We start from the raw sequence: 21,171 nt of genomic DNA on the forward strand, positions 1-21,171 counted from the left end.
TCATCTCTCCGTAGCTCTCATACTCAGGGGCCGATGCGGTGCATCTGATTGGCTACAAAAAGTGGCCCGAGCGTTGCGCCTTAATCGACAGGTTAAGGGATAGCGCTTAATATAGTTGGAAACCTATTTTTCGCTAATAGATTGTTGTATGCCAGGCCCAGCACGCTAGGCAGCTAGCAGGCCAGCTATCTGCCGTACGATTGCGATCTTAGGTGGCATTCCGCGTTGATCCATCGATATAATCCATTGCTTGAGGCTCTCTTCTTATGCAGGCGTGAGACGGCGATTTGGTGAAATAGAATCGCGTTTTGGCTTGATGCCCTTGACGCGTAGCTGTGCGGTGCTTCGGGGCACGTCGTACGTGCTAGTGGCCTTTCGAAAACTTCTAAATTGGCCTTGCTTGTGCGCTTGGATAGCCAGATAAATTCTGCCCTCTTTAGAGGGGTCTGCTCGTCGTTGTGGTGGAGGCATTGAGGTTGTAGTTGTATCACGCGTCGCGTGTTGATGGGGTGGCCAGGATGCATGCGTGGCCAGCTTGCATGCGGATTACGTTATGCCCGAGGCTGAGTGCACGGCTGAGGTCTGCTTGCCAAGACTGTGCACAGCCACAGGTCTAACAGCCACTGTAAGTTACACAGTAACGATTATATGGGCTGTTTTGCACTAGCCAGGATTAGTGATCTCTTCGGTTGGAGGTACCAATTGATATGGCGACTCTGCATGAATTTGCATGCGATAGCAGCCACAAGGCTAATGACTCCTCCTAGTATGGTAATAAGGCTTTAAGGCTCAGATAAGGCCCTCTTATAAACATCAGGAGTGATAAGAGCTTGAAAGGGGTGCTGTGGCGAAGGAATTCTAATACGCTATGAAAGAAGGCTCTCTGCAAATTAGGCATAAAGGTGACGATGCGAATGTAATTTTTTAAGTGGGAGGTGTTCTAAGTATTTAGTAGTGGCCATAGTACACGACTTATATAGAACTGTAGGAAATATTAGTGTGTGCATAGAGTTTGAGTTGCCTAAAGTTAATGTACCTATTGATTTTCTCGCCATATAGGGTTTCTCGCTAGGCAGGGACGCACCTTAGATGGGATGTCAAGCTGTCTCGTTACACCTGTCTGCCACTGTTTGAGGCGCGTCAATGCATTTTCAGGAGTTGAAAGGAGACAGAAACCTTTCATCGTGGGCTATGTGGAAACTCGTTGAAGCACCTCAAATGGTGGCAGGCAGGTGTAGACAGGAGGTACAGTGCTTGGTAAGTGTGCTACTTTTTTCAGGTGGGTTGGTGAGAATTATCACGTGACCTACCATTTACAGCTGTTCGGGCCGACTTCGGAAGTATTGTGCAGGCCGACAATAGGATCACGGTGAAGATATGAATCCTATTGTGCTGAATAACTATTGTCTTGAATAGGCCCTGTAGTGTATATCATCTTCTACCACTCCTGATCTCAGCTTCTTCTTCCTTCTTCAATTCCTAGTACGCAAGATTTCTTTCATTTTCCTCTCCTCTTAGTATACTGTCACGTGTCTGAACATGGCAGACCCTAACCAAGACCGGCGGGCGGGCCCGCCGCCTTTCACCTTTCAATTTGAGCATAACGTCCGCACGAACAACGAGCTGGGGGACCTCAGACAGCAGCTTGAAGGCGAGAAAAGGCTTCGCGCCGACCTGCAAAACACCACCAATCTCTATTACCAGGAGTCCAAGGCTGCGCAAAACAAAGTCTCCGACATGGAGAAGGAAATCGAACGCTTGAAGACCGCCAATTCGGGCCTGGAAGAGCATGTCGAGTGGCTGGAGGGCGAGGCCAAGCGTGTAGGGGACCAGAAGGACAAGGCGGATGCCACTGTCAAGGAGAGAGACGTCCAGCTTGCCGCGTCGAAAAACACCATCAACGACCAGGCCCTCGAAATCGCCGCCAAGACCACCGCCAACGACACGCTTTCCACGCAAATCTCCACGCTTGAGGAAGAACTTAAGCGCAAAACTCAGGACTTGGACAACAAAACCGCCGAATATAATGACGCAAACGAGACCATCGCCACTCTCAATGCCGACATCACCGAACTTGAGGCCGATATCAAGACTAAAGACGAGGCCATCAGCAGTTGGGAGACCGATTACGACGAGTCCGAGGAAAAGCTCGAAAGCCTCCAGCGTGAATTTGACGAGAACCAGACCGCGATGGAAACTCTTAAGGCCTCAGCTAACGAACTGCCAAATGCGAACGCCATGATCGCCGAGCTGGAGGCCGATGTCAAGCAACTGAAGAAGGATCTGGAAGCAAAAAACACCGACATCATTGCCAAGGGCGCCAGCATCTCACGCCTCGAGACCGATCTTCAGAAAGTCAGGACTGCCGACAAATCCCTGGACGCCAGATTGAAGGCGAAGGACGATGAGCTCACGGCTAAGGACGGCGAACTCGCTACTAAGGACGAACGAATTCGCGAGTTGCACGCTCAGCTGGAGAAGGCTATGGGCACAAACCTCGAGAACACTGGCTTCACGACTCAAGAATCACTGGAAGATGAGCTAAATGAGACCGGCGAGTCTCTTGATGAAGAAGAGCCTGAGCAATTCAGCTTCATTTTCAAGACCTTTGTCGACGAAGCACCCATCGAACCTCAAGTCCCAATCCTTACGCAGACCCCTGTTAGGAGCATTGGCACGTCGCCCATCATCCGCCCCACTCCTGTCCTGTCCATGAGCGAGATCAAAGAGATTGAGATTGTTCCCGTCGAACCTCAACCTACCCTGGTTAGGAGCATTGGCATGTCGCCCATCATCGTCCCCACTCCTGTCCTCTCCATGAGCGAGATCAAAGAAATTGAGATTGTTCCCGTCGAACCTCAAGCTACCCTAGTTAGGAGCATTGGCATGTCGCCCATCATCGCTCCCGTTCCCGTCATATCCATGAGCGAGATCAACGAGATTGACATTCCTTCCGTCGAACCCGTGGCTCCGCAGTTCCAGCAGTCAGACATCACGACTACCATCAACGCGGCTCCGATCGATGCGTCTGCGGCCCCTCCTATCACTAAGACTCCCGCCCAGGCTCCGATCCAGCAGCTCGGAGAATCAGCCTTGTACACCATCATCAACGACCCTCCTATCGTCGAGTCCCGGATGCCCTCCACCAAGCACATCTTCCAATGGCTCTCCCTGTTCCTCCTCATGCTTTGCCTCTACCTCCACCGCTCTCTTCGCGAGTGGAAGTACAGCAACACGCCTTCCATGGGCCGCAACGGCGCTTTCGGCAGCGGTCGTCACTTCCTGGGCGTCATCCCCATCAGCTACGACGTCGGCGAGTCCATCTTCAGCGAGAATCTGGCTCGCTTTAGTGCCATGGTCATCCAGAGCGCGGAGAGTTGGGCTGGCCTCGATCAGACACTGTACTACTGATTTCTTTGTTTTCTTTTCTCGAATTTCCCTTGATTTCTACTGGTTCTTTGTCCCATTTGCGATGGCGTCGGATTTTCCGGGCTTCTATTCTCTGCAAGTGTACGTAAAGGAACAGTTCTCAATCAGCGCCTAATCGGTACTGTTTTGGAGACTGTCGTATACTGATGGAGAGCTTCAGCACCGGATTGAGAAAATCCGGGATTTGACTGTACAGTAGTTCTCTTCGTGAATCTGGTGTCCTGTTTTCTTCGATTGAACTACTCTTTGAATAGTTTATGTGATGACGCTGCGCTGAACAATGCCTTGCCATAGATATCCGTACACTTTCCTGCCACTGCCTGTAGGGCTCCAACGTACTCACAGAAACTGGGGCAGCAAATACACTTCCAATCTGCGTACACGCTGTTGACACTGTCTGGAGTCGCCTCGCGAGTTTACCAGTTGTCCAAAATACCCAACCTCTCTCTTATTCGGAATGCAGAAAATACTCCGAAGCTCCTCATGCAGCGGCAAACGAGTGCACGAATTTTTCTATGACGAGGCTTTGTATGAGAGACTTGCACGATGCCTAAATCCGAATGAATCAAAAAATATGCAAAAGTACTAATATACAAGCCCAGAAGCCCTATTCAAAATATGAACTGTACATCCAGGTATCGTAATGCCATTCACACCATCAACACGTTAAAACCACCCCAACCCTCAAGTTGCGCCGAAGACAGTCCCTAGCGATGAATAACAGCCCCTCTGCCTTGCAACATCCCGCCGTTCCTTCTTCCCAAAGACGCTGCAATGAATCTCCAAGGGACCCCCGATCCAAAAGCCCCTGCACTAACCAGTCTAGAAATCTTTGAAGCACTCATCCCATCTATCGCGCATATCGGCCGAGTATTCCTCCCGCCCCTCCGGCTCCGGCTCGTACTCGTCGAAGTTGCGTGTGTCGGCGGGCCCGCGGAGATGCGGCACGATTGGGCCTTGGACGCGGCGGTGGTAGAGCGCATCCCAGTCGATGTTGCGAAACCAGGGGTGCTCCTTCACAGTTCTAGCGCCACCTTGGATGTTGCCGAGCCGTTTGGAGGTGTCGACGGTGCAGAGGCCGGCGATGAGGTCGCGCGCGTCGGCGGACATGGCAGAGGGGTAGCGCACACGGCCTTCTACGATTCTGTGGGAGGTGTGAGTGAGAAAGTGTTCCGAGATTTATGCGCTGCAATGAGAGGGGGGAAGTGGTGGCTTACTGCTCGTAGATCTTCATGGGATTTTGGTCCCAGAACGGTGGCTGTCCGACTAAGAATTCGTAAACTAGAATGCCAAAGGCCCACCAATCGACCGCGCAGCCATGTCCTAGAATCGATTAGTGTTTTCGGTCTCAATTGTGCTCTGGTATCAACATACCAGTGTTTCTAATGACTTCCGGCGCGAGATACTCTGGCGTTCCACACAGCGTGTATGTTTCCCCTGCGGATCATAAGCCCTAAACGCAGCCAATGCAGCCACAAACACCTACTGTTGTCAACCTTCTTCGCAAATCCAAAATCTACCAGTTTCAAATGTCCCTGGGCGTCTATCAATATATTCTCCGGCTTTAGATCCCGATATGCGACTCCTTCACTCTCGTGCAAGAACTCCAGAATGAGAACGATCTCGGCGGCGTAGAATTGGGATGTTGGCTCATTGAAACGTCGAGCTCTTCGTAGGTAACTAAAGACTTCGCCTCCAGGGCAATAGTCGAGCTGTGTAGCACGCACTGTGTCAGCAGTTGATGTCGCAGATGTTGCGATGCAGCGGGTCGCTTACAAGCATGTAGAGAGAATCGTGGTCCTGGAAGCTGGCCACCATAGTCGTGATGAAAGGGTGTCCTGCTACTCTCGCAAGCACATTTCGTTCGTTGCGGACGTGCTCGACCTGTTTCAGTCGAATGACTGAAAAGACACGCGCGGGTTAGCGGGCGCTGCAGGTTGCCGCCGTGCAGCGATCGAGTCTCTACGTACCGTCGACTTTCCGCAAAATCTTCAGCGCAAAGACTTTGGTTGCAGCGCCGTCCTTGGGGCTCGCGAGGCTTACGAGCCATACTCGCGCAAAAGTGCCTGCGCATCGCGGTCCATGTCAGCAACGGCCGTCTCCTAGTATTGGTGCACCCTACCGGTTCCCAGCGTCTTGATGAGCTCGAAGTCTTGCTGGCGCAGGACTCGCGACGAGTGCCCGACTATCTTGCGGCTGGCATCCCCGTGCATCTGGGTCGGGCTCAGGGGGCGCTTGGTGTCCTCCCACTGTGACAGCATGCGCTTCTCGTCGTCGCGGACGCGCTCCATGGCGTCCAACTCGTGGGGATCGGGCTGGGGCGACTCGTCGCGCTGGTCGTCGGGATGCGAGCGCTCATGGTGGAGCAGCTTGTGCACAGCGGCCGAAGCCATCGGGGGCAGCGGGCGCGGCGAGCGCGGCGGGCGCAGGGCAGGCGGAGTGCAATTGCCTTGCGGCTAGGTCATGGCTTCCGCCGGGAGGCGGCGTGTGGGAGAGGCCTGCGCGCGCGAGAGAAGTCGCATTCAGCCGTGGATCAGGGCCCAGGCATGTGTGGTTGGAGAGAGCCTGGAGGAAGTCCGGCACGTCAGACGTCGACAACTACGAGCAAGCCGGGAGAGGCACGGCGAGCGAGGTCAGCGGGGTTGCAGGCCGGTTGGGCGCCGGTGACGCTTGGGGCTGGCGGCGCGGGAGCCAGGAGAGGATGAGGCTGCATGCATTCACTATCGGCACGCCCGAAGCAGCCTGAAACCGTCGTGGACCGCGAGTTGTTGGAGAGATTGTGCAATCCGTGTAGCGCTCGCGGGATTCATGGAGAGTTGGATGGAGGAATGGGGCGTCGAGAACTGTCGAGGTGTCCAGCATCTGGAGCTTCATTCACCCTCAGCATTCAATGCTTTGCGGGACTCGGCGTGGGACGAAGAGGCCGGCTTCTGATGCACGTCACGACTGCATCGTCTTAGTTTGACAGCGCCACGATCGCGTCCGTGAATCAAATCCGTGGGCCGCTGCGGAGAGGTGACAGGTGTACGAGCTAGCAGCTAGCGGCAGAACAGCGGAACCGTTGTTTCGAGCTGTGCTGGCCAGGTGCTTTCATATAATAAAAGAACAGTGCCTTGAAAAGCTCTACTAAATTCCGTATGTACATGTCGGTTGACAGGTCAGGCAGATGGCACATTCAGATCACCAGTCCCTTCTTTCATATCTATACATACAATTATTTGAAGTGACTCGATACGTTTCCAAAAGCCCGAACTAGGTAGTCCAGAGCAAGTATACACTAGCTTATGAGCAGGGACTAGAAAGAGAGAGTGCTTTCAGTTCTGCTCATGTTGCTCTCGCTCACGTGACCCATATGATAGTGCCCTCTCAACTGATGTGCAGCCCAATCCGCACCGCCGTTCCAGACTCCTCTAATATACAGTCGAACCAAAGAGACCTATGGTACAGCTCCACCCTCTCCTTATCCTGAGCTGCGTGTGTTGAGGATGAGTGCTACAATCAGTCTACAAGCCTGTCAGTCCCAAACTCCAAGCATGGAAGAGCTTCTGTGACCTACCCATAAAGACCTAGGACTTCAGCGAAAATCAGAATCAGCACCATGCCCACGAAAATCCTCGACTGTCGCATAAATGCTCGCACACCCTTACGACGTTAGCGTGCTGCCTATTCCCTCACAAGGTGACAACGGACCGTATCTCCCACAATTCCAATAGCGTACCCTGCCGCCATGCCGGTCAGACCAACCGACAGCCCCGCGGACAGATGCATGAACCCGGCAAATAAACTGTAGTTCTTCGGCGGCGGCTTCAGGTCGTTCGCGATGAGGACCGATATCACTAGGGCGTAGACTGCGAGGATACCGGACATGACGACGGGGATGAGGGACTTCGAGATACGTCAGTCGCAAGTCGTTCACGGAGCAGTGGGGCTGCTACCTTCATTATCAGGTCGGGCCTGTAGACACCAACGCCCGCAATGCCCATCCCTGACTTCGCCGTTCCATATGCTGCCCCAACGCCTGAGATAGCTGGTCAGTGTTGCTTTTTGCGGAGGGCGGTGGTGGTGACGAACATCCGAAGATCATCTAGCAAGCACTGCGTGAGCATCCTAGGCTTTCAGTGGGAATAGAAGACCTACAGCAAATGCAACACCAGCCTGCAGATGTTAGCTGGAGCTACTTCATGATTGACACAGGGTACTCACCATGCCGAAGAACGGCGCATACTTCGGAGCCAGCTCGTTCTCCATAGCGGCAGTCTGGGGGGTAAAGAGCGCGGTCACTGGATAATTGGTACAAGCTGATGTTCAAGGCTGTTTGGAGCGTGAATGATCGATGAGCTGTGATAGACGACGTCCGCGAGACAGAAGATGCGGGCCGGGGCTAGCGCGGGCCAAATGCATTCTAGCCATTCGCAGACTGGGCTCTGAACTCCCAACTGTCTGATTCTCCACCTGTCTGGGCTCCGACACACGCAAACTCCCATTCTACCTCAGTATCCGCCCGGACAGCACGCCCTACCTCCCAGATCCTATCGCCTTCTACCCACCCTCCCGGAGCGACAGACCCGAACTTCCTGCGCCGCCTGACCCTCTCGCTGGGCCGGCCGCTCTCCGCACCCAACCCACTCCTCCATCCTCACTGCTCCCACATATCCATTCTTCGGACCCTACGCCCGTCCTAGCACCCTGTTTGATCCTTCACAGGCACAAACTCTCACAGCCACGACACCCACCGGCTGTTGACGGCCGTGTGGAGCGATTGTGACCTCCTCAATACCCATCCTCGGTCCCCGCGAGCATCACGCCCCACTCCCACAACAACGTACCTCACCTACCCAGCAGTGACTTGAGCGGATGCGGGTTGCCCTTCTGCCGCTGTACTGAGAGAATCAGTCTGGATGGCGGACTACGGCACCCAGCAGGGGAGAGAATATGCACGACCTCCAGGGAATTATGGTGGCCAGACGCCAGGTCCCGCCAGGGACAGAGTATTCAATGATATATTCGGTCCTCCACCGCCAGGCCGGTCCCAGACCATGACTTCCCAGCCGCCTATGCGGCCTGTCGACCGGGCCCAGACCATGTCCAGCGACATGATGGGAAGAGCGCCGCCCATGAGACAGCCCATGAACGGTAACCCTCCACGGCAACAACCGCCAAACGGCTACGACCAGCGGCCCCAGTATGGGTATGCCAATCCCTCTGGTCAATACAATCAGCCGCCCCCAGATCACGAAAGCCGAACCTCCATGAATGGCTATGGGCCCCCACCACAGCGACACTCGGATGGTGCCGGAATTCCCGCACAACAGCGCCAGCCCCAGCCGCAATATCTCCCACAGCCTTTACGTCCAGAGCGTCAGCCCTATGGACAGCCTCAGCGACTAGACTCGCGCATGGCACCTCCGGGAGCGCCGCCATTCAACAAGCCAGTTCCTAACCGATACCCAAGTGGTGGCATACCACCCCCTTCTGCCCCTGCTTTGAACTCTGATCAGTATCGATCGCAATCCATGGCCGTGGGATCTCGTCCTCAATTTCACGCTCCCAGTGGGAGAGGCTACGAAAGCCCGGTGGGTTCAGCAACGCGTAACCAGGATTCTTCTACGGCGAGAGTTACTAATCCAGCTCAGGCTTTTCGACAGCAACCGTATATGAACCATCTTGCAAGGACAACCGCACAGGGGCGAGTTGTGCCTGAGCGCCCTGACGAACGGACGATGTCCATGTCCTCATATGCTAGAGACAGCGAGTACGCGCAAACGATGAGCGGGCGTATAATACCGAACCGGCGTAGAGAATCAGGAGGACAAGATGGCTCCGCGGTAGATAAAGTTCCAGCTGGTTCTCCGCCTCCAATCAATGTTGGGCCTGGAAGCAAGACTAGGAGTACGAGCCAAGGCAGTTTTCCCGGCCGAACCATGTCCATGGCCTCTACCATTGTGCCTTCACCTTCTGAACGAAGTGACTCCATGACCTTGAGGTCAAACCCCTCGAGTGCTTCTAGAACACCGACTACAGCAATGCAGCAGCAAGCTATGATGGTCGCGCAGCGCCGAGCCCCCTTGGTGTATCCTGCGCTATTGTCTCGCGTCGCTGAAATATTCAGAGACCGCATCGGCCTCTATGAAAAGGAGAAGGACGGCCTGGTTTACAAGAGTGCTTTCACGGGAGCAGAAGCCGTAGACCTCATATCGTTCATCATCAAGACCACGGATCGTAATCTGGCGCTACTCTTAGGCAGGTCCTTGGACGCGCAAAAGTTCTTCCATGATGTCACATATGCCCACAGACTACGAGATTCCAACAACGAGGTATACCAGTTCCGGGAAACTCTGCTCGAAGATACCACGGAGGTCAACGGCGTGTTTACTCTTCTCACCGAATGTTATTCGCCAACTTGCACAAGCCACCGACTTTGCTACTCCATCGCCTGCCCTCGTCGACTGGAACAGCAGGCTAGACTAAACATGAAACCACAGCTAGGTCTGAAACGGGAAGAATCACGTACGAGCTTGCACGATGACAAAGATGATGAGCAAAAGCTTTGGATCAACACCGTATCGAAAGAAGTCGCAGACAGCGTCAACGACAAAGAGAAGAAGCGCCAGGAGGTCATTTCCGAGCTGATGTACACCGAGCGGGACTTCGTCAAGGATCTAGAGTACCTTCGTGACTTCTGGATGAAGCCGCTTCGCCAAGCCGTTGGATCGCCGATTCCGGAACACCGACGAGAAAAGTTTGTCCGGACTGTATTTTCCAACTGTCAAGAAGTCTACATGGTCAATTCGAGGCTCGCGGAATCTCTAACGCGACGCCAACAGCAGAACCCTGTAGTCCGCAATGTCGGAGATATTTTCCTGGAATACGTGCCTCACTTTAGTCCTTTCATCAAGTACGGCGCGAACCAACTCTTCGGGAAATACGAGTTTGAGCATGAGAAGCGAACGAACGTAAATTTCTCTAAATTCGTAGATCAGGTTGAGAGGATGAGGGAGTCGAGAAAGCTAGAACTCAACGGATACCTCACTAAGCCAACCACGCGATTAGCACGATACCCTCTGCTGCTAGAGGCCATATTGAAGTGCACAGCAGAAGACAATCCGGACAAGCAGGATATCCCAAAAGCCGTTGCCATGATCAAGGGCATCCTTTCAAAGGTGAACGAGGAATCCGGCAAAGCAGAGAACCACTTCAACCTTATGCAACTCAACAGAGACCTCAAGTTCCGCCCAGGGGAGTATGTGGACCTCAAGCTGACCGAGGAGAACCGCCAGCTTGTCTTCAAAGGCACCTTGAAGAAGAACCCAACGGACAACACTGGAGACATCACCTGCTATCTTTTCGATCACGCAGTCCTCCTTGTCAGGGTGAAGTTGGTCAACAAGCGCGAAGAGCACAAGGTATATAAGAAGCCTATTCCGCTCGAGCTGCTTGTCATTACACAGATGGAGGAGTTTATGCCCAAAATGGGCATAACGAAGAGACCGTCGTCAAACTTATTACCGGGCACAAAGTCAATGACTTCGAACACCCCCAAGGGAGATGCGGCAAAGGCACAGGGATATCCAATCACCTTTAAGCATCTGGGAAAGGGCGGATATGAATTGACTCTATTCTGCAGTACCCAGATCTCACAGCAAAAGTGGATGGAGCATATCGAGGCTCAACAGAAGAACCTCAAAGACCGAAGCAACATCTTCACCAAGACCATTTTGAACGAGGGTTTCTTCACTCCAGCGATGCGGGTCACCTGTTGCGTTCCGATTGGTATGAAAACACCGGCCATAGATATTGAGCTACTTTGCTAATAAGGATGCAGATGGTGGTCGTAAACTTGTCCTAGGAACTGATTCTGGTGTCTACGTTTGTGATCGCAAGCCAAAGGACTCCTCTTTCAAGCCAAAGCGGGTCTTGGACTGCAAATCAGTTACTCAAGTTGACGTTCTCGAGCAGCATTCAGTTTTGCTCGTACTAACAGAGAAGACCCTGTACTCCTACCCCATGGAGGCACTAGATCCAGAGGAGAGCCAAGCCTCTGTGGTCAAGCGGGGGAGAAAAATTTGTCATTGCAACTTCTTCAAAGCCGGAGTATGCTTGGGCCAGCAGCTTGTTGCTTGCGTCAAAACCACCTCGCTGTCAACCACCATCAAAGTATTCGAGCCCATGGATAATATGGGCAAGAAGTCCAAGAAGTCTGGTTTGGCGAAGATGCTGGCTGGCGGCCAAGATGTCCTGAAGCCATACAAGGTTAGTCTACCCTTTTTTCTTACGCTTCCGGTAGAGACTGCATCTGAAACCGACTTTGATATGATCTCTTCCCCCGTTCTCCAACCAGACCCTCTCCAATCTTCTGAATCCGTGCTAATCTATACCAGGAGTTCTACATTCCTACAGAGTCTAGTTCGATTCATTTCCTACGCTCCAAGTTATGCGTCGGCTGTGCTCGTGGCTTCGAAGTTGTTAGTCTCGAGACCCTGGAAACGCAGTCTCTGCTTGATCAAGCCGACACGTCGCTTGACTTCGTCGCGCGCAAAGAGAATATTAAACCCATTCACATTGAGAGGCTTGCGAGCGAGTTCCTGCTCTGCTACACAGACTTCTCTCTGTTCGTCAATAGAAATGGATGGCGAGCGAGGCCTGACTGGAAGATTGTATGGGAAGGTAATCCGCAGGCCTTCGCAATCTTCAATCCATATATCTTGGCCTTTGAGCCAAGCTTTATTGAGATTCGGCACATGGAAAGTGGCGTACTGGTGCATATTCTGACGGCCAAGAATATCCGGATGCTGCACTCTTCCACGAGAGAGGTACGTTATGCTACACCTTCTAATTTGAGCAGCCATACTGACCATGGCAAGATACTATACGCGTATGAGGACGAAATTGGAAACGACGTTATCGCGAGTTTGGATTTCTGGCAGAGCCCTCATCAGAATCCGCCAGTCCATAAACAACAGGGGTCGATCGAAAACACACGAATAGGCTAAGGCCACTAGCGTTTCTACGTTCTGACATCCTAGTGCCGAGGTATCCCTACCGTGGCTTGCTTCCAACTAGCTCAGGTGCCGCTATTCATTTCCGTCTTCTCGCTTCGTATCAATCGGTGTTTTTCGACGGAATTTCGACAGAGCATGTGCACGCTTCTAGTCTTGCCTTCTTGCCTTTCTATCTACTTAATCTTCTCATTCTTCGCGTTTTCCAGGAAAGGAAGCGCGCAGTACCATAGTGGAGCGTTTTCTTCTTTCTATGTGTGCGCAATTGGCGTCTATGTATAAACAGTGTTGGTTAAGGCGTAGTGCTTCTCTTGCTGCCATTTATTCTTCCCGAACTTGGCAGCATAGATTAGCTTTGGTTTCGCGCAATCGGTGCGATTTGGGCATCGTAACTCTACGGGTGCGCTGCTGGTTGGAACTGTCTGGGAAGGAGCATTGGTGATGAAGAGAAGTAGACTACTAGTCTAAGGATGAATGGAAAGCATGAGATCTTTTGTGATGAGCCATGTCATTCACGTTCCGTAGTCGCCAGGCTTCGTACACAATCGTTCGAGAGGAGGGGGTAGATTTACTACTACTTTCAGATCTATTACACTGCAACACATCGAGCCCAAGAGACGACCTACAGCTTCGCTTCGCTTTCCGTTTCATACTGCCTTTTCAACTTGTAAAAGCCCGCTTCCATCTGGGTCAACTCTCCAACAACCTTCTTGCTCCACTCCGTCTCATCCACTTTCGCAAGCTCATCCATCGGAAGCTCGTCGCCATCAAACTCATGAATGGCAAGATACGACGGAACCTCGGGCTCAATCCTCTTAAACTCATCAAGAGCAGTAGCATTAACCAACTTGAACCGTCGCGAACGCCGATACCCAGCACCCTCTCCAATAAGCGGGAGATGCTCCTGCCTATACCACGCATCGAAATCATCCTCCTTCCCAGGCGCCGGAGTCAACGCAGCAGAGATAATCAGAGACGCCGGCCCTACACATCCGTCAGCCACTCCGAAAATCAAACCGTGGTCCCGTCACTTGGGCTGCTCTGTAGCTCGCCATACCTTTCTTCGCGCCCCCTTCCTTCTCATGTACCTGCACACACTCGTAAAACCGCGTGTCAAACCGCGCCTTCTTGAACACGCCCTCCAGCAGCTCCGCCGCCGGCTCGCTCTGGCCGTCCAGCCCGCGGAACTCTTTGGTCGTTCGAAAATCGATGTCCGGCATCTCGTAGACGGTGAGCCAGGGCGCGTCGGAAGAGAGTGCGTTGGGGTAGGGCTCGGGCTGGATGGCTTCGTAGCGGGCGGCGCGCGGCACGCCCGAGAGCGCGGTCATTTCGTGGATGTGCACGTTCTCGTACCAGGCGCAGAAGGTTTCGGGGGTTAGAGTGGGGGTTTTGATGCGCGAGGCGACCCAGAGGATGCCGGGGGGCATGGTGTGGTGGTGATGGGGGAGAGAAATAGGTCAGAATGGGGATGCGAGTGTTGGACTACCAGAACTGTAGAATTCTTAACCCAAAATGGTTATGATCCCTGAGCACCGTGTTTTTGTTGCTGGCACGAGGGTCGGCACGAGAGGTCATTGCGAATGTGGTAATGGTTTTCCGTACCTGCATGAGCTTGGAGAGGGAGACTGCGGGGTGTGCGGTCCTTAGTCGGAAACCTTCAACCATGGTTACGGCTTGTCCAGTCAACGAACGCAATACGCATCTCGGATGTTGATTAACGTTTTCTGAGATCTTGCCTTAGATGCTACCTATCTTCACGTTTGCGGAAGAAGGGTTGAATATAATTCTTGCGTTTGCGGAATTCAGTATAGCGACCCACCGATAACAGTTCTTTTAACAGAGCTTAACGTATGGCCTATATATCACCAGAACTAAACAAGCTGGAGTATGTCTAGTTATTGACTGCAGAGAGACTTCAGCAAGGGATGCCAGATAAGCTTTGACATGACATGGGTCCGGGGCAAATAATAGGGAATCAGAAGATCATAACTTGCGGACTAGCATTCAAAAAGTCCAATCCCCGGTACCAGATATGAGGGTCAATCTCATATCTCAGTGCATAATTTAATCTACTGTGTGTGAGTAGTGATGGTGATCAACAATACTGTGAGGGGGTTCATCTACCACCTGGCAGAACATAAAGTGGCAGTCTACGGCTACGTGGGTCTAACACCTTCAAACAACGTAAAAGATAGCATTAACAAGCCTGATAGTCCTCTGGGCATGCTCAGACAGTGTGGGACTGCCATTCTACCCTGCAACCCTGCCTAGCACTTCTAGGACGCAAACGAACTAGCGTCCAGGATACCCGACATCCCATCGCCAGACCGGACTGACTACGACCAACTCTCACGACCAAATGACACGCACTGGCAGAGAACCCACCAGAACATGGCATACCAAAGCACCTCGAGTGACATCGATTCCAGCGCAACTCACACTGATTACTCGTCGAAATCCCATTCCAGTCTCGTATCTGTCCAATATTCTCATCCCAATAGTTTCCGTATCTACAAAAACCCCAAAACTCGTGGCCATCAATATCGACTTGCTTGCGCATCGGAAGCTGATTCGGTAACGCATAGGCTCCAGATTTACAGTCACAGGTCCTCTGCTGTTTACTCGTATCATCGCCGGAAGAAGCCGTCCAGTAATCCGATCGCCGAACAGCGACTTCGCAAATAGTATACGTTCCCGGCGTATTATTAGATAGCCGCTGCAGCATGTGGGTATGCGACCCTCGCGGGGCCACGTCAGCCTCCACATGAAGACGCTGGCTGCCAATGGTCAGCCTGTTCGTACATCCGGAACACCCATGCTCTCTTCTTTGACTATTGGCCTGCGTCGATATGTTCTGGCTTTTCTACCCCGGTCCTTCGAATGGGTATTGAACAGTCACGTGCGTGTGGGCATATCTGTAGCAAGATCCTCACACCCTTGCTTTTTCCTTCCGAGCATCCGGAGCAGGCTGTATAGATCAGTTGTCGGATATACTGGGCTCAGCCCACCACATCTAGGTCTCGCGATACTCATACTAATCTTTCAGACACTCGAACGCTTCGCGATTCCATTATCCCTTATCGTGAAGTAGGACGCATAATTTCTTAGACTCTTTGCTATATTATCTAGCTACTTTATATCGTCTGAGCTTAATCACCACCGCGGAGTCAGAGAAAAAAACTGAGATGAAATGGCTTACGCAGTAGCACCCGTACGTCTGCGTTTTCCATACAAGCATTCTGTAGCTAAGCTCCGATCATAGGGCTGGATTATCCTCATATGCATGCTCGTAGCCGGCTTCTGCGTCTGCGTCGGCTATGCAATTGCCAGACTTTTGTTGTCCAAGGAGGAGGAGGAGCCGCAAAGGAGTACCGATCAAGATAAATACATGAGAGAAGTAAGAGCTAGGCGAATGATGTACCTCGAGGAAATCTGTTACGGGCCAAGGAACAAGAGAGTATATGGGCATGGGTAAGTCTGCCGCTTTCTGAGTGAGATGATTGGGAAGAACGAGCTTGCGTTTCTTCTTCCAGTTCTGTGCATCACAAATGTGGACTCTCTTCATCGATAGTCATTTCGATCCGTCTGGGAAGAAGTATCTTACGCAAGCTACGTCTCGACTACGGACCTCGCAGGGCTAACGTTAAACGCGTGTCTCTAGGAACCCTCATTGGACTCGTAGCCTATCCCATAATACCCAAAGATCGGATGAAGTCAGACCTGGGCGCTAGCATCGCTGCTGGTAACATTGCGGGCAAGCGATATACGTACCGCCTATCCACACGCTCCTCTGGCCACTCGTATCTCCACCGCACTATTCCTATCGAACATAACAACCACACTGAGAAAGGTCTCTGCATCCGTCGGCCCATGTGGGTTCAAACAGTCGGGAGGGATTCGATGCGACCATGCATTTGGGTCATAATTAAAGGCAAGATTGTGCTCCAAGACCACGTCCTCATCATGGCGCTAGGCGCACTCGCCCAACACTCGGCCATTCAATGTATCCTCGTCTCCGTCAAATATTGGATTCGACGTCGACCTCTCCACGAACACGTTCATAAACCCTCGGAACAGGGGCTCGGATGCCCTCCCCTTGGATAACTCCTATCGCCTTTCGACCACTTGCTGCTAGCGGCGATCCGTTTGTCCTCAGCTATATGAAGGCGTGGGGCGATGACGTATCGGTATACCCTGTTGAGAGCAACGTAAGAGCCGTCGTCGACCCTGCTCATTAACTTCTGTGTCTAAGATCCGAGGTTGCCTTCGGTGACGTACTCGAAGAGCTGCATGAATTTGTTGTATCGCGCGTTGCATCAGTCATCGTGCAAACCGAGCATAATGTTATCGATGTCGTTGTGTATGGCCATCCGGTACCAATAGTAGACTAAGAGTATAGGGAAAATAAGGCGTATGCAAAGGAATAGAAGACGTTGGGTAGAAGGCCATCGGTGTATTAATGTATAAATGCGATATGGGCTACAAAGAAGGTGTCTGCTTTTCGCTTCAAAATCATGCCTTGCTGTGATCCGACTGGAGTTCTGTAAGGATATTCAATTGCCTGCGAGGCGGTCTACATGCTTTCGCAAAAGCACGTGCAAAGTTCCAAACGGGGGCGCAATATGTGCTGGCACATCGAAGGAGGTCACCACGGCTCGCAACAGGGATACTGGACTTGTGGCACCCATTCGCAATCATGTTCACGACGATATATAGATACAGCCGCGTTCAAGGCGAAAAGACCATCCGAGTCTTGCACCTCTTCTCAGAGCAAGATAGCCGCGCGCGCCTCTGAGGAGAAATGGTGCACAATGACCGGCCCCGGTATGCAGCCCTTTCTTATGTCTGGGGAACGGGAATCGACTCTACTCCTTTCATTTGCAACGGCCATGAAGTCACAATCGGCAAGAATCTTGGACAAGCCCTCAGGCATATACGCAAAGAGGCTGGACCTCGTACGATTGTCTGAGTAGATGCACTTTGGATCAATCAAAACAACACCACGGAGAAGAATAAGCAAGTTGCTCTGATGACAGACATTCATTGGTTCGCCGAAGAAGTCTTTGTCTAGCTTGGCCCTGATGAAAAAGGATGCGCCGCAGATGCCTTTGATACTATCCAAAATGACATCTTGCGTGTCGAAGACGCAATCCAAAACTTGTTGCACCTAACGGCGTTCTTCCAAGCCAACCCTCTCTGGACCTTTATCACAATGGGCCGATTTGTGTCTCTATCAGAATCCGAATATTTCTCCAGAACATGGATCATACAAGAGGTTGGCTTAGCGAGACGACCAATTGCGCATTGGGGCCAGGCAACCATCAACTTCCATAAGATTGGCATTACGGCAATGATCGCCCTCCAGTACTTCTGGTCAAAGCTGAATTCACAGGAGTTCCTGGAGTCTATTCGACAGGTTTCGTGACGCAGAATTGTTTCTTCGGCGTTGGACCTGCGGCAACGGAGATTGGGGATACAGTGCATGTACTGCTGGGGGCAGATGTGCCGTTCTTGTTGAGACAGAAAAACATGTGCGGAAGATATGATGAGGATGGCTCGTGGAGTCTGGTTGGGGAATGTGATGTTCAGGGGTTGATGGTCGGAGAAGCTGTGAGGGCTGTCGGGAAACCAATTGAAGAGCTAGAGGATGTGATATTGCGATAGCCAGGAACCTCCATCATCTGTCGATCGCAGTTGTCAAAAATAAGGTGTGATCACGCAGCAGGAATATGTCTGGTCAAAATGGTCCGAGTCGCGTGATTCTAGTGTGGGCAATAGTCGGTCCGCCCTGCGGGCTACAGACAGTTAGTGAACCTTACCCGCCCAATGGATCGTGTTAACAAGCTAACAAGTAGGGACGTAAGGGATTGTGTTGATGAACCAATAAGTAGAGGTTTCTTACCTAGTACTTAAAGACAGTATTCTTATATGTAGATAGTCTAGAGATCCTTGGTATAACCTACGTAAAACTAGAACCTAGCAGGCCTACGGGCCCAGAAATAGGCCTTCCAAGGCAGGGTTAAGACCCTAGTCTCAACCCTCCCTGTCAAATATAGGGCCCAAAACTGGGTTTCAACACGCTACTCAGTCTCGGCTTAGGGTGCGCTCACCCTAGCACAGCCACAGCTCAGGCTGGAGCATGAGCAGCACAATTCCCTGAACAGGAAAAAAGATTGCTTGGGTGCACATTGGGATGTTGTACTTGGAGTGAAAGAGGGTTCAATTTGGTTAGGGAAGGGGGCAGGCTATCCATGAAACAAGCAGAAGAAGTAACAAAAGGAGTGAAAAGACCCAGCAAGCTCCACCCGCGCTGTCAGGCCATCACTAGCACCCAGCGTCTCTATCAGAAGCACTTGAAGCTGGCGGGCTTGTCATTCTAGCTGATCAATGTGAGGTTGTGCGAGCCTGGGGAATCGACTATGAGAAAGTTACGGTCGTCGCCGGGGCCACAGCTCGCGTTGTCGTAGAAGTAGCACTGGACATTCTGATTAACACTGATACTCGAGGCGGTTCCATCCAGCGTGGTGCAGTTAATGAAGCCCAAATAAGTGATCCAGTAGTGGTTACAAGAACCTCCATCGTTCCACTCGCTGCAGACGCTGATGCCGCGAATCTCACGCCTGAGGTGCGATTCAGGGGTCGCGGAAGGAAGCTGGGCGTGAGTAACCTGTTATTATTCTAAAGCATCATCGCTCAGTCTAGGTACTTCTTCCAGCCTTCTCTAAAAACGACCCGTTTCCCTTCTTGGGACAGGCCTACAACAAATTTCTCCCATCTTGCATCGTGGCCAGCACCGATGACCAGAAGAGATGTATTGCTGAGCCAACCGATAAGGCCTTTCGTGGGCCTTCCTCCGGGAACTCCAGGAATCGGGGCATTCCATGTTGGCGACTTACTGGCCCCTCGACTGCCGGTACCCCAGCCCAACGGTTCGTCTCCAATCTCAAATGGACAGTTAGCGAAGCTGTACGTGTCGGAGAACGTTCGCGGTAGGAGTGGTAATTTCGAAAGAACGCCCCATTTGTTCGTAGGGCCCGTGTCTGCGTCTGTACCGGAGGGCGTGGGAGAGTTGCGGGACCTGTCCACGGATACTTGTTCCAGGTGTTTAGGAAGGGGAACATCAAATATATGCAAAGTACATTTATCTGACGTCACGGCTAAGAGCGTGCTGTCCGGAGAGAAGGACAGAGAAAAGATTGTTGCCGGATCAAGTCCGCGGCGCAATTCACCGAGCTTAGTGCAGTTGGTGCTTGACCATATCCGAAGCAGTGTCCCAGTTTCGCTTGCAGTGGCTATCACTTCGCCGTCTTTGCTCAACTCCAATGCCTTCAACGGGTTCCCATGGGCCGGTATGATGCTCACGTTGCGCTTTGCTAGCTCCACCAGCTGCACTTGGCCTGGGGTCCTTCCGGGAAATAACATCACCTTCTCACCCAGACAACATAGACCGAATGGGTTGTTGGTGGTTTCGAATATAGCAATCTTCTCAGGTGGGCTCGAGAACTTGTAAAGGTTGACGCTGTTTAGGAGGACGACTACTATGTAGCCGCGCGAAAGGCGTACTCGCTGGACTGGTGTCCGGAATTCGAGGGATAGGGCGGCAGTTTGGGTCTGGTCGTTCCAGATGATGACCTTGTGCCTGTCAGCCTCTCGGTGCACCAGCAGCCACTCTTCGCCAGAGTCCTCAGTCATGCTAACTTTGTTTTGTGGGAATTTGGGCTGTTTCCCCCCGCCAACCAGTGCGATGTATTTTGTTGTACCCAGCATCTCCGCACAGCCAATACCCGTTCCGAGATCTATCGTGGAGAATCGTTAAGGACGGGTTGGTTGAAAGTGGTTTGAGGAACGCACCTCTGGCAGATTTCATGTCGCAGGTCTTTGCATTGAAAACTGCATGCGAAGTCAGCATGGCCGGGTTGGGGGTGAATGGTGAGCTCACTTCGGAACCCATTTTCAAGGGCTGCTGAGAAGCAGCTGTTGTCGCTGTTGAACGCGGCAGACAACACAGCCGGTCCGGAGGACTCATCGATCGCGGGCCGCGTATTCATGTTGGTGAGTGGACTCGATGCGCTACAACGGAAGAGGAGGCGGCAGCTGGCAGAGGGTACCTAGGTAGCAGCGGGGTGGCTGTGAGTTATGGCAGCTTCAGGCCGGCGAGGTGGTGCGATTTAGAGGTCCAGTCTGCACCCATGGTGGGTTTAGGTACGCTGCGGAGTGCGGTGCGAATCCCAAGGTGCAAGTGAGGTGGTGAATACACGGTTGTCCTCGAGAGACCCGTGGAACCTCAGAAGCTCAAGCAATGAGGCACCCTGTCAGTGGAGACGGGAGCTTCGTCCACGGGTCCACGGGTCCACGGGTAACGGCACGTGCGCAAACGGCCAGGGCACATTATCAAAATGCCAATTCTAAGGTTCCGCAAGACGACGAGCCTGTGCTAGAATTCGTCTTGAGACCAGCATATGGGGCATGTGGATTGCAGCCCTGAAGTGACATGAATGACCTGGAAAGGCTCCGCTGGCATCGTGACAGCTGGACGCCAATATTGGACGAATTGCAGCCTCTATACTTCTCCACACCCGGCTTTGCAGTTTAATTGAGCCAGTGTATTTCACCCAATTCACTGCTATACTGCACAGACTACGCTGGCGTCACGTGCAGGCCCCCGTGGCTCGTTCGGGAGTAGCTACGACCCCTTACGCATGGGCCGTCCGCGAGAAGGAGCACCTCCAAATTTCCTGGCCACCAC

General features: G+C 52.4%; 8 protein-coding genes across 8 annotated transcripts; 3 read left to right on the top strand and 5 right to left on the bottom strand.

The window, feature by feature from the left end:
* Positions 1-3,986: 3,986 nt before the first annotated feature.
* On the bottom strand, positions 3,987-6,015 carry BDZ99DRAFT_77998 (Pkinase-domain-containing protein). Its single transcript, XM_033728896.1, has 7 exons — positions 5,552-6,015; positions 5,400-5,495; positions 5,206-5,330; positions 4,916-5,141; positions 4,804-4,866; positions 4,647-4,752; positions 3,987-4,573 (listed from the first exon to the last, which is right to left on the bottom strand). Exons 1-7 carry the CDS (start codon positions 5,820-5,822, stop codon positions 4,252-4,254), a joined length of 1,209 nt encoding a protein of 402 aa, XP_033574265.1. The 5' UTR covers positions 5,823-6,015; the 3' UTR covers positions 3,987-4,251.
* A 522-nt stretch (positions 6,016-6,537) lies between these two features.
* BDZ99DRAFT_573162 (vacuolar ATP synthase-like protein 16 kDa proteolipid subunit) lies at positions 6,538-7,769 on the bottom strand. The gene is made up of 7 exons (XM_033728262.1): positions 7,633-7,769; positions 7,567-7,584; positions 7,501-7,513; positions 7,365-7,447; positions 7,120-7,314; positions 6,986-7,071; positions 6,538-6,932 (listed from the first exon to the last, which is right to left on the bottom strand). Exons 1-7 carry the CDS (start codon positions 7,675-7,677, stop codon positions 6,890-6,892), a joined length of 483 nt encoding a protein of 160 aa, XP_033574266.1. The 5' UTR covers positions 7,678-7,769; the 3' UTR covers positions 6,538-6,889.
* A 505-nt stretch (positions 7,770-8,274) lies between these two features.
* BDZ99DRAFT_447658 (citron like protein) lies at positions 8,275-12,625 on the top strand. The gene is made up of 5 exons (XM_033718025.1): positions 8,275-9,006; positions 9,058-11,199; positions 11,252-11,679; positions 11,808-12,239; positions 12,291-12,625. Exons 1-5 carry the CDS (start codon positions 8,328-8,330, stop codon positions 12,417-12,419), a joined length of 3,810 nt encoding a protein of 1,269 aa, XP_033574267.1. The 5' UTR covers positions 8,275-8,327; the 3' UTR covers positions 12,420-12,625.
* A 656-nt stretch (positions 12,626-13,281) lies between these two features.
* On the bottom strand, positions 13,282-13,852 carry BDZ99DRAFT_364411 (uncharacterized protein; the record flags this gene model as incomplete). The annotated part of the gene is made up of 2 exons (XM_033714725.1): positions 13,282-13,427; positions 13,483-13,852. Coding segments are annotated over 2 exons (516 nt in total), but the record flags the coding sequence as incomplete, so codon positions are not given.
* Positions 13,853-14,628: 776 nt separating this feature from the next.
* On the bottom strand, positions 14,629-15,188 carry BDZ99DRAFT_465214 (uncharacterized protein). The gene has a single exon (XM_033720496.1). The coding sequence runs from the start codon at positions 15,148-15,150 to the stop codon at positions 14,653-14,655; it is 498 nt and encodes a 165-aa protein (XP_033574269.1). The 5' UTR covers positions 15,151-15,188; the 3' UTR covers positions 14,629-14,652.
* Positions 15,189-15,615: 427 nt separating this feature from the next.
* Positions 15,616-16,816, top strand: BDZ99DRAFT_573165 (uncharacterized protein; the record flags this gene model as incomplete). Its single annotated transcript, XM_033728263.1, has 5 exons — positions 15,616-15,636; positions 15,688-15,896; positions 16,061-16,428; positions 16,503-16,633; positions 16,685-16,816. The coding sequence occupies 5 exons, from the start codon at positions 15,616-15,618 to the stop codon at positions 16,814-16,816; spliced, it is 861 nt and encodes a 286-aa protein (XP_033574270.1).
* Positions 16,817-17,446: 630 nt separating this feature from the next.
* On the top strand, positions 17,447-18,126 carry BDZ99DRAFT_465216 (uncharacterized protein). The gene has a single exon (XM_033720497.1). It carries the CDS (start codon positions 17,638-17,640, stop codon positions 17,848-17,850), a length of 213 nt encoding a protein of 70 aa, XP_033574271.1. The 5' UTR covers positions 17,447-17,637; the 3' UTR covers positions 17,851-18,126.
* Positions 18,127-19,118: 992 nt separating this feature from the next.
* BDZ99DRAFT_489710 (WD40 repeat-like protein) lies at positions 19,119-20,473 on the bottom strand (the record flags this gene model as incomplete). Its single annotated transcript, XM_033723003.1, has 3 exons — positions 19,119-20,221; positions 20,277-20,315; positions 20,365-20,473. 3 exons carry the CDS (start codon positions 20,471-20,473, stop codon positions 19,119-19,121), a joined length of 1,251 nt encoding a protein of 416 aa, XP_033574272.1.
* Positions 20,474-21,171: the final 698 nt, after the last annotated feature.

This window comes from Mytilinidion resinicola (genome assembly GCF_010093595.1).
Source record: "Mytilinidion resinicola strain CBS 304.34 unplaced genomic scaffold BDZ99scaffold_14, whole genome shotgun sequence".
Lineage (NCBI taxonomy): Eukaryota > Fungi > Ascomycota > Dothideomycetes > Mytilinidiales > Mytilinidiaceae > Mytilinidion > Mytilinidion resinicola.